This window comes from Alligator sinensis, unplaced genomic scaffold (genome assembly GCF_000455745.1).
Source record: "Alligator sinensis unplaced genomic scaffold, ASM45574v1 scaffold1227_1, whole genome shotgun sequence".
Taxonomy (NCBI): domain Eukaryota; kingdom Metazoa; phylum Chordata; order Crocodylia; family Alligatoridae; genus Alligator; species Alligator sinensis.
Window position 1 is genome coordinate 835,842 of NW_005842618.1, and position 15,512 is coordinate 851,353.

The 15,512-nt window shown below is 44.6% G+C and overlaps 1 protein-coding gene across 2 annotated transcripts in view; it reads right to left on the reverse strand.

Moving 5' to 3' along the window:
• Window positions 1-19: 19 nt before the first annotated feature.
• Window positions 20-15,512, reverse strand: part of PHKG1 (phosphorylase kinase catalytic subunit gamma 1) — a 22,531-nt gene continuing 7,038 nt past the window's right edge. For both annotated transcript variants that reach the window (XM_014524493.2, XM_006033285.3), the window contains exons 2-10: window positions 14,585-14,720; window positions 12,530-12,705; window positions 10,580-10,634; window positions 8,184-8,249; window positions 5,894-6,057; window positions 5,292-5,382; window positions 4,082-4,235; window positions 3,532-3,657; window positions 20-2,217 (exon numbers count right to left, since the gene is read on the reverse strand). In XM_014524493.2, coding sequence (XP_014379979.1) covers window positions 1,966-2,217; window positions 3,532-3,657; window positions 4,082-4,235; window positions 5,292-5,382; window positions 5,894-6,057; window positions 8,184-8,249; window positions 10,580-10,634; window positions 12,530-12,705; window positions 14,585-14,667 — 1,167 coding nt within the window. In that variant the 5' untranslated portion in view covers window positions 14,668-14,720 and the 3' untranslated portion in view covers window positions 20-1,965. The remainder of the gene's footprint in view (window positions 2,218-3,531; window positions 3,658-4,081; window positions 4,236-5,291; window positions 5,383-5,893; window positions 6,058-8,183; window positions 8,250-10,579; window positions 10,635-12,529; window positions 12,706-14,584; window positions 14,721-15,512) is intronic.

Below are 15,512 nucleotides of genomic sequence, written 5' to 3' on the forward strand. Positions count from 1 at the left end.
GAATGAAAGCACTGCTGCACCACCCTGGATCCATCCCTGCAAAGTTCTATAGCACTTCGAAGATAAATGCTTAAGTATTATGGCTGGGACTACAAAAGCATGGCTATGAGGGCTGGGCCGCTAACTCCCATTGAAAGTCAATGGGGTTTGGTCATGTTAACTCCTTAAATCTCTTTACTACCCATTCTTAATATTATTACATTGCTTTCTATTAAGAATTAAAAGTGCTGCATCTTAACAATTGCCCAGCACACCAGCTAAGTAAAATGAAGCACATTTATTGACATTTAAACAGTTAAATGTAAACAGTTACAAAACCATATATATTTATTTCTGAACGCACAGATAAAATAAATAGAAATAAATAGAGCAAACCCACTGGATGTTTTGAGCAATGTAAGTTCTATGTACTAGCCACGTACCTTTTAAAACTTCTCAATGAATATGCAATGCATGGGTCAATGTTAGCTGCAGTGTACATTTTCCTTCATTCAATAGGTGTTTAAAAGCCTAAATCACAGCTGTATAAAATGAATTGTTGCTCTTTAACCTAAAGCATTAAAATCTTGGAGCAAAACTGTCTCCCATGCTTAAAGAGTGCTTAGATATTTACTGCTGTAGCTGAAGCGAGCAGTGCTAATGGCATAATAGCATTTACTGACTAAAAGCAGTGCCCACTTCACAATACTGCCCATCACTGAAAGAAAGGAAAGAGTGAGCTGAGTCCATTAATATTAAGGTTCTGAATGCTGTTTCCAGAAGAATGATTGAATTAGGGAAAATGCAAAAAATGTTGTTTTGATTGACTTGATATAAATGAACAGAAAAACAACAACAAAAAACCCCACACTGAGGGTCAAGCAAAAACTGCTTCATTTTGGGGTTTTTTTTTACCTTCTAAAATTTGTTGTAGGTGAACTGCTAAATGAAAAACTTGAGAAATGCAAAATCCAAAATCTTACTTTGAAAATGTTCCAAAACAATTAGTCAAATGTGATCCTAATGCATTAATCATTTCAGCTGGCTGAAATCTGCACTTTTCATGAGAAACTAATTGTAACTAGAAATCTCAAGTTAGCCTCAGCCAGACACGCAGGCCCCAATCCTATCAGCTTTTTTTCAAACTTCATTCCCTGCACCCGCGCTGATTGCAACAGTGTGGGCAAACAGCTCCCAAATTCTGAGGATGTTTGTAGCAAATGATAACGACAGAAACAACATAGTGCACCTTACTTCAGAGGCTTCTGCATGGCTGAAAAGTAGTTAATTAAATTATTTCCTTACCAGATCTGAAGGGAGCATGCCCCTGTGTTCTGCCTGTGAGTGGGCAAGGTGATGATCTGAGTAGCACTAATGTTCCCTATCATCCTTTCTTTTTTGGTTGCTTTTCTCTAAAATAGAGACCAGAGCTGCAGAATTCAGACTTTGAGCTGGATCCAAACTTCAGAGCTGGGATTTTGCTTTGGGCTTTTCTGTTTGGTGAGCTGCATTTTAAAGGCTGCTGCTTCCTTACCTGCATTTTTGTGCTCAAAAGTCATGCCAAGCCAAAAAAGAATTGTGTACAAAAAAGTGTGTCCAATTAATTTTGGGCATAGCTTGTGGTGCTTAGGATGTCCATCTGCCTCTGCTGAGAGTCTTTTGTACCTGAAGTTACTTACAGTTGCAAAATTAGAGGCCGCTTCTTAAATATGTCCTGAATCAGTATAATATGCAGATACCTGATGTAGACAACTCATTGGAGTTCAATGGGTCCATGCAGGGGCTGTATACATGGGTAACTCGAAGGACTGAGGCAAAGAAAGGATATCATTATTTGACCCACACAGTGTTGACATTGTTATCAATTGAGATTTTCCTTAGGAAACTATGAAGGAGACTGCTGTTAGTTTCCAAAGGTTTTACTTGCTTAAACTCTTAGCAAACTCTTAAGCTTACTCGGTGTGGGTGCAGCTTTAGCCAGGTAAATCAATATAGCTCTTCCTCTGCTGCTATGCTCATCAAAATTGCCTTGGCGGTGTTCTCAAACAGGGCGGCTCTGTTCTGTGCTTCTCCCTTCTTCACCCAGTGTCCATAGATTCTGAATGCACAGGCATCAATCAGTTTGCGAATGGGTTTCAATGCGTAGGGGTTCTGCGTTACCAACTGTTTGGTAACTGGCTTCACGTTCCGATAGGTATAGTATATGCGGACGGATGCCAGAACTGTCAGGCAGATGACCTGAAATGCAATTGGAAATTTAATGGATGCTGAACCCTCCTTTCAGGCACCTTGGCAAAATGAATCTAATCAATAGCTCATCAGTTTAAACTGATTCAGTCTCTCAGACAGTGTGAAGGAGGGAAGTGGGGGGGGGGCCTGCACCTAGGAAGCCTTCTGCTTAGAAAGAAGATGGCAATAACATTATTATTAATAAAGGCAGCCTACCTTTCAGGCCAGAATTTTTACTTCATGATCAGTGTATGGGATGGCATCAACTTACCTATTCTACTTCTTTCTTTAAATGCTTAACCTAATGTTATTATAATACCTAATATTTCTATAACTGTATATATTAGAGAAGGAGAAATTGTCTCCATATTTTCCACTTAGCATGGAGGGAGATTCACTTCTGTCTCCCATGTACTAATTATTTCCTAAAGTTACCCTTTCCTTGGTCACAGAAACATAGGGCTAGAAGGGACCTCCAGAAATCATCTAGTTCGGCCCCCTGCCTGAGGCAAGATCATCCCTATCCATCCCATACAAACTATAACCTAAACTCTACATAAGACTACCATCAAAACCCCTCCTTGTAACACACTTCATCCATTAATGCTTTCAGAAAAAAAAAACACTAGGGAAGGGGTGGCCAACCTGTGGCACATGTACTACAAATGACATATGACAGACCTGGGAGAGGACTGGCAGCACAGCAGTAGATATAGGGCAAAGAGCAGAAAGCAGAGCAGCAGATTGGGGGGAACACAGAGCAGGAAACAAAACAGAGCAGCAGATCAGGTGGGGAGCACAGGGCAGGGAGCAGAAAGCACAAACAGATCAGAGCGAGCAAGGAGATTAAAGTGGCACTTGGGGAGGATACAGAGCAAATTTGTGGTACACCTGCCAAAAAGCAAATGTACCCCCTGCAGTAGGATAGGTCAGATAATGAAGATAATGAATAAAATGGTCTCTGCTATCATGCTGGCTTTCAGCCAGTCATTGCTGGCATATCCAGTATTTGCACTGTGGTTCCATCTCCAAATCATTAATATATAATGGGTAAGCCCATTTTGACTAGCTCCTATTATTTTCTTCCATATTATTAGAGATGAGTTTGGATCCCTATCTAAGGACCTGATTCTACTCTACTTTAGCCTGGGGGAGCCAGTGTCAGAGCCTACATGTTGGGAAGGGACTATATCTGCTGACTCAAGTAAATATTTAATAATCAGAGTGAAATGTTTATATGGTCTCATGTCCAATATACTTGAAGCATCTTCCATTTAAACAGTTGTCATCAGGATAGAAAGATCTCAAAAAAATCATACTTACCCTGAATTTTCTGAAAGGGCTGAAGCTCCGCACTTCTTCCACGATGTACTGTTGAAAGAATGGATGAGCCAAAGCTTCGCTGGCTGTGTAACGCTTCTGAGGATTCACCACCAGGAAATGAGAAATCTGCAGGAAAAACACAGGCAGGTGGATCTTCACTCTCTGTCAGGCCCATCTCTTCTCATTGTTCCCCAGAAGCATTCTGTCAGTCAGTAATGCAGGATACTTATCTGTCTTTATTTCCCCAAGACTAGAGACAGTACAATGATAGCATTGCCTGGAAACGGCCCTCTGGTTATTTGCATTACACTCAAGCCCTAATCTGGCTATATACCAGCGCAGGGTTGGAGACAGTCCCGGCCCTAAACAATCTAAACACAAGACATTAAAAGGCCCAGAGAGATTACGGTAAGTAACTTGCTCAAGGTCACTCAGCGTCAGTGACAGAACCCAGGTCCTGACTCCTGCCATTGCCTGTCCATCAGATCATACTGTTTAACATAGGAGGTGACCTCCCCTTCTATTCCTTTGGCAGCAGGTGAGCACTTACCAGATCTTTGACTGTGTCCGACCGATCGTCCCACTCTGGAGACCCAAACTGGTAATTTCCGCTCATGATCATCCGCAGCATCACCATCTGCTTCCGGTGCCAGAAGGGTGGGGAGCCAGCTAGCAGCGTGTACATGATCACACCAGTACTCCACCTGCAAACAGCAATGCCGGGCAGTAGCAGTATGCACCAGTATCCACCATGCTGCATGGTGACAGTCCAGTAGAGACAGGAATAGGCTGCAAAATCCTGATCCAGCCCTGGGCTTCAACTGTCCTCAAGGTCTAGGAGTTTCAGCTTGACAATGCCAGAAGGCCCAGTTACAAAGCTGGATTCAGGCCTGCATGGGCCATAAATGCTAAATCAAGCTGGAAGGGGCTAGCAAGGGGATCTTGTACAGCAAATGTGCTTTGCACCTATGAGACTAATCAGGGTCCAGTTTAATGTAGGCTAAAAAGAGAGGGGCAACTGTGACAAGGATCGAGTAGGTCAAGTTTTTTTTGCCTGCTCACAGCTGCTCATCTCCACAGCAGCTGCCTCTATTCAAGTCTGTGGCAAAACTACGGACTGCTCTATTAGTGGGTGTAAAAGCAAACTTCACACTTTACTATAGGCTTCACTGAGAAGCCATAAGACCATACTGGACACCCAGGCAGATGTAGATCATTTATTACTGTTAGTGGTATTTTAGTGGTTTTCAGCGTTACTCTGGCAAAGCAGCACCACTAAAGCAGGTAGTCAAGTGCTGCTATCTGAAGTGTAGAGACAACTGTTGATAACAATCATGGGTTCTCTGCTTCAGATTGCTTTAGTGAAATTAATTCTCATCATACCTCTGCAAAACCGGTGAAGGATAGCAAAGAATCAGAGGCAAAAAGCATTGGTCAGAACTGGTATTAGAAGGTTGCCACTCTTGTCTCTGGCCCCTGTGTGCAGACTAGTAGCCCATTTCTTTAGGCCACCAGTACAATTACAAGATGGCATCTGCTTGATGCACTATTTAATATGAGACTGTTCATCGGTTCCAGGCAGCGGCAGTTGCTATTCAGGTCTTGTGCTTGGTGATTCATTTGTACTAGCAAGCTCGTCTTGCACATCCCCTCAACCTAGGCCATGATAAGTTCTGCAGTAAACCTCAGACTAATGCCATGAGAAGGTAGTTCCAAAGGTAGTAGGGAAATTTTTCAGTATATAGGAATGTTCTACTTACATGTCAACTTCCTTTCCATACCCTAAATGTTCTTCATCCATGGAACATTCTAATATTTCAGGTGCCAGATACCCAGGAGTGCCACAGATTTCTGCAAGAGAAGGATAGGATTTTTCATCTCAGAAAAATGGGTGCTCCTAGATGGAATGTTTCTAGCAACAATGCAAGTGTGTTATATGACAGCAATGCATGGGGATCTTGATATTATATTCCTCTGATAAGCTATACCTTATTACATGAACAGTGACAAAAGCAAAGGGAGTTAGGTGCCTCACAGTCACCTGTGCCTCTGAAAACTGTGCTCTCAATGGGAAACGAGTGTGAACACTCAGGAAGGGGAAAGCTAACAGATAACAGTTTGAAAGAGTGCAGCTACAGACCACCAGAGAGAGAGCGAGCAAGAAAGCGGGGAATAAGGAAACTGAGGATGAACTTCCTGACAAAAAGCCTGCTTAACTGTCTCCCAGACTTGACAGCTGAGACTGGACAAGACTGGAGAACAGATTGAAGAAGAAATCCTGACCTGCCAAGAAGCTGGCCTGGAGAATCCAGTAGGTCATTTCCATCTATTTGATTCCTCTGGGATCAAGCAGTCATCTTACCTTTGAGCTTTGCATCCTTATTCAACTGACAGGAGAAGCCAAAGTCAGTTAGTCTGATGTTCATGTCATCATCCAGGAGAATGTTTTCAGGCTTCAGGTCTCTGTGGACAATGTTCAAGGAATGGAGATATGCAATCACTTCCAACAGAGCACGCATGACCTTCCTAAAAACGGGGTGACAATGGAAGAAATCCACCTTTCAGCCATATAGTTCCTCCAAAAGACAAATCCCATTTCCCTCCCATACCCTTCCACCAGTCAGGCCCAAAATGTGGCAGATGCACGTAGTATGTCCTGCTTCCAAGTGGTCAGATGAGTATGGTATAGCTTTTAACCTTAGCATCTGATACAGCTGGCAGTGGTGGAGATCCCTCACAGTCAAGGATGATCACTCCTTCAGGTAGTAGGGAAATTTCTGATCACTCTCTAAAGGGTTGTAGATGAATCCTAGTGCCACAGACTCTCTGGCAAATGCCACAGGTAGTGGTTAGAGGGAGGGTCAGATCAAAGCTTTCTCAGTCTTGTTTTATTTCCTTCCATTTCTGTCATGTTTCTGCCTCCAGGGTGAGACAATTTTCTTCAAAGTAAGATGTGCCATCTCTCACAAAGCATCGGCATGTAGCCCTGTCCCAGGTTAGTTTTTCCCAATTTGTGGTGTCAATGCCACACTTCTTAATGTTTGCCTTGAGGGTGTCCTTGAAGCATTTCCTCTGGCCCTCACATGTCCTTTGTCCTTGGCTGAGTAGAGCAGTTGTTTTGGTAAGCATACATCAGACATGTGCACACAATGCCTTGTCCACCGCAACTGATGCTGAATAGTCAATGGTTCCATACTAGCAGTGTTAGCATTGATGAGGACACTGGCATTTGTACAACGATCCTCACACTTTATGCCAAGGATCTTCTAGAGGTAGAGCTGGTGATGGCATTCCAGGCTTTTCAGGTGGTCCCTTTAGGTCACCCAAGCTTCACAACCATAGAGAAGAGTTGGGATTACCACAGCCTTATATAGTAGGAGCTGTGTTCGAGTCCTGATGTCATGATCATTGAACACGCAATGATTCAGTCTTCCAAAGGCAGAGCTGGCACATCAGATCCGGTACTGAATCTTCTCATCGATATTGGCCTTCTTTGAGAGCTGGCTGCCGAGGGATGCAAAGTGTTCAACATTTTCTAACTCCTGTCTGTCAATGAGGATCTTTGTTGGGGGGTAGGAGTTGATTGTCCCAGAGCAGGCTGGTGAAGCACCTTTGTTTTTCTGATGTTAAGGGTCAGTCCCAGGTACTGGTATGCTTGAGAAAGCAGTTAAGGCCCATTTGTAGGTCCTCAGTATGTGCAGCAACAGCACAATTGTCAGTGAACTGAAGTTCCAAAATTGAAGGCGAAGTAACTCAGGTTTTGGCATGGAGGTGGGAGAGATTGGAAAGGTTCCATCCATCCTGTACTCAGTGCCGATGCCATGTGGCAGATGGTCACAGATGAGCATCTTGATGACTGCAAGAAAGATGACCAGGGGGAGAGAAGGGGGGAGATTCCCTCATGGCCAATCACGCAGACCTGGAAGTACCAGTGGGTCAGTGCAATGGGCCGCGGGGGGACCCCCACCCCCATTAGGGGGGCAAGTCCCCTTGCCCCCCTCCGACTCAGAAGGCACCAGTCACCCATGCTTGGCAGGGAAAACACCTGTGTTCAGCAGCAAGGGGTCCAAGACAATTGGGGTTACTCCTCCACTGCAGCCTTCATCCACCTTTGCAGCCATTGAGAAGTGTGCCTTCTGCATCCACCTGCTCCACTATTGAGGTCTTTGTGTTGTGTTGGACTGCTCTTCATTTGATACCTCCTTTGACCTTACCACCTTTGACCTTACCACCATAGGTGACCCTACCAGGAGTACTAGACTCCCGATAGTGTTGCGCTTAGGGTTCTTGGTACATGCAAGCCTCTCCACCTCATCAAGGTGGCAGTCCATGGAGAGGCTGATAGAGTATCCAGATATCTAACTTTGCTCTATAACACCAGCTGAATAGATGCCAGCTATTCTTGTGTTTCACTGAAGGTAAGCATAGAGCAAAAGGTGCCAGAAATTGTGTTAGTTGCCCTCCCTACTGAGCTGCCAATGGAGAGCAGCATTTTTAGGCAACTGGAAGCTGAAAGCTGATTTGTGAGAAACCGCTTCTGACTTAGCAATCTCTTTTCAGGGGGAGTTTGCTACCAAGGAGGTCAAAGCTGCCTCTTTGACCAGGCAGAAGCAAGAACAATCTCTAGGCTGTTCAATTCATTCTCGACTTACCTAGTTTCCTTCTCGCTTAAGGTGACTTTCTCTGTGAGGTAATCGAAGAGCTCCCCTCTCTTCATTCTATGTTTAAGAAGAAAAGAGACGAAGATGCATGGCTGAGTCATAGCCTGACCACAAATGGTATACAATGGCACCAAAACCTTTCAGAAACAATGCCTAAGACACAACACACAATTCAGCAACTGGGCTTAACTGAGAGCAATTCTAGAAGGGCACTTCAGTGGGAGTTTCCTATGTATAAAGTCCAGCTGGTTTAGATCAAGTACTGCAATTCTTTGGGTGTCTACAGGGCACAAGGAAATGCCTGACAGAGGTACCTGGACTAGACCAGAATGAGCTGCCTTAAGAACCAAAAACAGTACAGCCATGATACTCTGGCACTTTGTCCGGCTTCTCAGGGCTAATTACCCAAGGGTGTCTCTACACAGCAGTGCCCTTTGTACACAGACTAGGCCTAAACACCAGAGCAAACCCTTTTCACAGTCCACTTGGTTAATTTCTAAAGAGCTGGGTAAAATAATCAGCTGACTGACTGATGAGAAATCAGTGTTACACAAGCTGTGGACACTTGTGTGGATGCAGGCAGAGCCGAGTGTATAAATAGACTCCTGGGAGCTATGACAGACTTCAGCAAAGGTTACGGGGAAACCTGAGCAAGCCCACTTGTTCCTGCAGAGAGGAGGGAGGGCTGCTTGACAAATGACGGCCACTGGGACAGGTGCAACCATCCCTCCGAGAGCTGGAGAAGCTACTGCTGCAGTAGGGGAGATAATGTGTAGGGTCAACACTGAGTACTGGCACAGTGGGATACGTTACAATGCACTGCTGGGCGCTAGGTGTTTTTTTGGGCCTGTGTGCAATTCCATTCATAAATCCCCTTTTGCAGTGGTGAAGTGCACTCTAGCCTGGCCTGTTCTCTGCTGACAAAAGATTTATTCTTAGATCTCATTTAAGCAGCCAGCTCCTTGGGCGTTCATGAAAATCACTACTAATGCCAAAGCCTCTGGACGGAAGGGGAGCAACAGCATCTCGGAATAGGGCCTCTACCTGAACCAGGGTGATAGCAAGGCAGGCTTTTTTTTCCACTCTGCACCTTCAGTGAGGTTTGGCCATTCCCTTCCTGGCTACAGTTGTCCCCTCAGTTCCACCCAAGGCCAGGAAGGAGGGTACCTTTCTAAAAAAGGTGCTGCCCATCTCACCCAGGCTGGCCTGAGTCTCCATTGTGGCAGTCAGACAAACTCAAAGGAAGTGTTATCCCTAATCTTTGCCAAGGGATTGCCCACCAATGTGGCGTTATCAGCTACAGCCCTGCCCAAGGGTTAGAGGGTAAAGGGTTAGAGCATGGGGCTAGGAACTAGGATTTCCGGGCTTTTTTTTTTCATCTCCACTACTGACTTGCTTCATGAACTTGGATGGGCCATTTACCCCACTCCCTGAGCTATAAAAGGAGGGTGGCAGCACCTCCTTGCCCCACTGGACTATTGAGGCTCATTGAACACTCCTTTGTGAAGTGCTTTAAGAATCTCACAGGGAAGATGCTGTGGAAATGCAAAGTGCTGCTGCTGTTTCTCCCCATCACTAACATCCCCTCCCTACTTTGCCACTCACCTCCTCCCACCTGTCACTCTGGTGATTGATTTACTGGTGGCTGGGAACATCCATCTGCACTGTGTCCATTCTTGACCTAACATTGCCTGGCACAGGTGATGTGGCTGAACAACATTCCCTCTGCTAGTCAAGCTGGTGTGTGGGCAAAGAGAATACAGCTCCTGAGAAGGCTGAAGGTGTCTAAGACAGTAACATCGCTCTTTTTTTGACTGCTTCCTTTGCTTTTGCTTATGTAGCTACATCCAAGCCAGAACCCCACTCTGAACACTGCCCAAGAGACAGATGCAGATCAGTGACTCAGGTCCCTCTCTCCCCTGAGATACAGACATAAAAGTACACAGTTGATTTTAAGAGAGAAACTTCTCCTTTGCCCAACCAAAACCCTTCAAAATGTTTACAGAGGCAGATAATTGGCTGAGTCATGCCACATGCATCCATACTCCAGATATACTGTGTCTACATCTGAATTGTGCTCTGTACATCATTTCACTGCCTGAGGAGAGTATGATGCCAGGAACTGCTTGGAATGACAGCCCATCACTTGACCTGCTTACATTTAACGCCAGCATTTGATCTAGCTCAGGAAGCTCTGTTGCCAGTGCAAACCACATTCCCTTACATTATCAGCTTTAATTTGGGACTGTGATAGCAATAAACCCAGATACTGTTCCCAGGCATATCAATATAAATGCCATCAACTTCAGTCAGATTTACCCAGGCGTAAGAATCTGTCCCACTGATCATCCCAAAAGCCCTGAGATAATAATCAAAATGGTACTTACAGGTCAAACACTAAGAAGAAAAAGGTGCTGGATTCATAATTGTCCTTCAGCTGAACTGCAAAAAATCATGATATTGAAAATCATTAGATGCAGTGCTGTGACCTTGCCCTGGGCTGTGTGTGTGTAGAAAAAAAGCTATACTCCCTTCTCCAATGAGATAACTGTTCCCTTACCCCCAGAAGCAGGTGAGGGACTTCACAGTGGGTGCATCCAAATGTACCTCTTTTTAAGTGGGTTTAGCCTAAAATCACAATTTTTAAATCGCATTAAGAACACATGTTTAAAAATGGTGATTTAAGGCTAGGTGAGCCTAAATTTGATACCTGCAGAAAGCAGATTTCAAATTTAGGCATGAATAACTAAATCGCACTAGTGAATGTATAGACGTGCTAATGTGCATTAATGCGGTGTGTGTCAATGGACACACACCACATTAATGTGCATTAGTGCATCTGGACGTGCAACGCGTGTTAAGCAAAGGTGCATTAAGTTTAGGTGCATATAAATACATGTGTAGATATGCCCAGTGAGACCATTTTGAGCTCCCATGTTAAAACAGAGACTTGTAAGTTGCTTAGATACTTTTTCTGTCTTCACTGAGGTCAGTGGGAGCTCAGCACATGTGAGGAGGCACCTGGAGAAAATCCTGACCAGTGTTGATCTTGGTTAGGGCCTGGCTAGGAGACCCACAAGGACGCTTCAAGTGCTGCAGGAAGTGTAGATAGGAGATGCAGCAAATGACCTGCTCCTTTCTGAATCAGAATCAGCTCTGTCATGGCATTAGGGACTACATGGCTGCAAGAGGCGTCTTCATTCAGAAGAGATGGAAGCCCAGAGTCCTGACTACCTGTGTTTGGTTAACTTATGTCATTGCAGTGGGCAAAACATATCTTGGGATACTGTCTCCTTATGGAAATCCAACACAGCTTGTTCTTCTTCCCCAAAAAGGGGGAGAATATGAGGCTGGTGGTGATTTTTGCTGTTAGCGTTGTTTCCCAGGACTCTGCAGCGGAGGAGGTTTCTGCCCTGCCGGCAGATTGATTTGAGCGACACCCTGTCCTTCCCCTGCCAGGGCGTTTTTCCTGTTCCGTCTTCCAAGGGCACCTCCATGAAAGGGACTTCCTGGAATCATTTAAAGAGAAGCTAGCTGATCCCTGGAACTGGCAATGCAACCTTTCTCAGAAAGCCTGCACCAGGCAGCTGGAACTGGAAAGCTGTTCCTGAGGTGCTGCCCTCCTTGTATCACAGGCTTTTTGCAAAAGCTGAGTCATGAACAAGTGAAACATAGGACTACTGGGGCATTGAGGGCCAGGTTTTAGGCTGCTGGAGCCAGGGTCCAGAGGAACTGTGTGTGACAACAGCAGGCTCTGGAGAAGTCTCTTGCCTGCTGTTGATTTGCTGTTTCAGCAGCACACTGATCATATCAATTTCCTGCACACCCACACACAGAGACCTTTATAGATACTAACCCCCAATGCAGTGATCCTCTCTGAGTCCACTGAAGTCAATGGAAGCCATTTCCATTGATTTCAGTGACTTTTATGTCTGGCCATAACCCCTCTTCTCATCTATCCTCCCAAGCTGCAGATTTCAGTAGAATGTTTTGATCCTGATTGTAGCAGTTGCTGTCTGTGCCAGTGTGCCATGTCCAGCAATGCTGACTGAATAGCGATGAATCTGAGGGGAAGCAGCGAGTAGCAGGAGGACTCTCTGTCACTCTGCCCATTTAGGACTTGATCCAACTCCTATTGGCTGCTTGCAAGCTGGTGCCATCGGACACCACCAAGTGGGCATCCACAAATGGCCAAGATACCTTCTCTGTCGGGGTTTCAGTTCAAGGAATCAAAGGTTTTAATCCAAATCTGAAATCTTTTGGGAATACCTGGCACAGAGATTGAGAATACCGATCATAGAATATGCTGGGGTCCAACCAAAGAAGTTTGGACTTACTGACATGGGGATGTCCCGAGACCTTCTGAAGAATGTCAATCTCCTTGACAGTGGCTTCCCGCAGCTCCTGCACTTCCTCTGGGGACATACTACCACCTGTGATGTCTATAATCTTAACTGCATACTCCCGCCTGGTTGTCTTGTGAACACACCGACGGACCACACTGCTTACTCCTCTGCCAGAACCAAAACAAAGACAAGATCAAGAGAGTCAGACAGTTTCTGGTTAGTTTAATTCCTTGGTTCTCCTGCCCCAGCACAGTACTGTAATGGTTGGATGCAAAAGCTGCTTCTTTGGAAATTGTTTGTTGTGGGCCAGATCCTTATTGGTAGGAAGTGATTCCTGGGGGATTCTGAGAGGCCTCACTTCCTGTTGACATCAGCAAGAGCCCTAATTTTTTAACCATTTCCCTTAATGATTTATATAAGCTATATTTCTATTGGGCCAAATTGCAGGCCTCTTACACCCTCATAATCCTGTTAGCTTCAGATGTAGCTAATGATGCTCTGCAATGTGCTGGCATGACTCTACCTCCTGTAATTGTCATATCTTCTTCTTATTTTCCTGTGATCATTCCACAGGTTTTCCCAGTTCATAGGGCTGGAATCTGAATTACTGTTGATCTATAAAGGTGCCACACTGGCCTGCCATCTGCTTCAAGTGTCTTCTGAGTTCTTGGACTGCTCTTGGCTAATTGTTCACAGCTGCATTCCAGCAAGCACTTCACAGGGCTGTACAATGTCAGGCTGAGGTTTATAAGCAGAACAGTACTTATCAAATGACCTTTAGGAATGAATACTACGGACTCGGCCCACTCTTCCTATTTGATAGTGGGAAGGTGGAGAGGAACCAGCATGTTCCAACCTGCAGCCAGCCCAAGGGAATTCTGAGCATCTCTAGTAGCACTGTCTGTGTAACGATTAGCCACTTCTGAGACTTCAGTGCATGATGGCTATGCAAAATAGGTCTGAAGTGAAATAAAGCCCCAGATCTAAACACCTCTGAATTGTGAGTTTCAAGATCTGAATCTTGAACCTGTCCTTGCAGTGATTACTCTCCTCTCATGCTGCTTCAACCCTCCGACCTGAATCAAAAGCTGTTGCTCAATAATCATTTATTATTCTTTTACTGGAGAAGCGTGTCTTCCCTTAGATGTTTTGCTTTCATGGAAATGTACTGCAGTTCTGTAGCAGTAACTTTACTCCAATAACTTCCAATAACTTTACTCACAGTTGCTGACTGACTTCAGCATCCCTGAAAGTTGAAATTCTCCCATCTGGGTGCCTAAATATGAATTTAGCAGCCTACCAAACCTGAAAAATCTGACCTAAGCAATAGAGATGTTCTCAGCCTTTTCCAACACTGTAGGTGACATGTCTACTAGTGCCCAGGTGTTTTAGCAACAAAAGTGCCATTTGGAAAAAAAAGCACTCAGCAGCCTAAGCCATGTTTAATTTTCATAAGACCTAGGCTCTTAAGTTACTTGGATACTTTGGGAAAATGTTACTCCAAGTGTGAAAATCCCAGGTCACTACATGCCTATGGAATAGTTTAAATTCTTCAGAGTGGCACAGGCCAGCACTATGAATGAAGATCAGTCCTTTGCAAGTTGAAGTGTATATGTGAGGGAGAGGAGCTAGTTTTATTGTTGTTTTTTCAGCCAAACTCCTTTACTATCCAAAAATATCCACACACATGCCTGTCTGCTGACTTATCACTAAATCCAAATACAGTACCTGTTACAAACACATGAAAGAAGTCATGCCTGAAGACAATTTGTCAGACAGGTCTTTTCTTCACTGTTAGGGAGCTATCATAGTGTGCCCCCACTTCCTCCCCCCAAAAGTAGTCACATTTTACTAGTCTTGGGCACCTTTGTCAAACCCTTTAGGATCAAAAATTGCATCAATATTATGCATGTAGCACAGAGAGGGCTAAAGTCTTTCTTAAAGATGATTAAATTCTAAGTTAGGGGGACCCTTGCAAGAATGGTATGGATAGACTTGCCTCATACTTTACAGAACATTGGTCTAGAGGAGAAAGTCACACTTTACCTGCCCAGAATTTCCTTGGGCTCATAGTTCTCATAAAATTCCTTGGATGAGTGAAAGTCTGGTAACTCTTCGTCTTTAGTCATGTTTGGATCCTTACTGGTGTCACTCTAGGGGTCTGCTTCAGGGTAACAAATCGCTAAAACAAGAAAACAGCAACTGAGTAGTGCAATGACTGGTTCCTCCCAACCAGTTAATTCTGAATTGCTAAATGTGAACCTCGACATCTGTATTCTTCGACTCCCATTTGCTTTAATTGTAATCTGATGTCTCTTAGATCTGAGAACTAGAGACTAAACCCAACTAAACCCTGCAATTAGCACCTCATAGACCAGGCCCATAAATTCTGTGGTGCATAACATTAGTAATGATGTAAATATCCTCATTTTACAGATGGAGAAAAGTGTCAAATGATGTGTTCAAGTTCATGCAATGTCTGGACATCCGAATTTGGTCTCCGCTCTCAGACCTGTGGCTCAGACCACTACTGTTCTAACTACAAATTACACTGTTTCAAAACAACTAGTCACTGTACAAAATTTTGACCTACGTGTCATAAGTGTCCTGAAACAGGATTATAGCACATCAGTGAGACTACCAGAGACTAGTTAATACTGTGGAATGGTCAGATTTCATAGACATCAGGGCTGGAAGGGACCTCGGAAGATCATCGAGTCCAGCCCCCCGTCCAAAGGGCAGGAAGTCAGCTGGGGTCATAGGATCCCAGCAAGATAAGCATCCAGTTTCATCTTGAAGGTGTTCAATGAAGGCGCTTGAACCACCTCCGGTGGCAGGCTGTTCCAGGCCTTGGGGGCTCGGACAGTAAAGAAATTCTTCCTTATGTCCAGCCTGAAACGATCTTGAAGTAGTTTGTGACCATTCGACCTCGTCATCCCTTGGGGCGCTCTGGTGAACAAACGTTCCCCCAGAT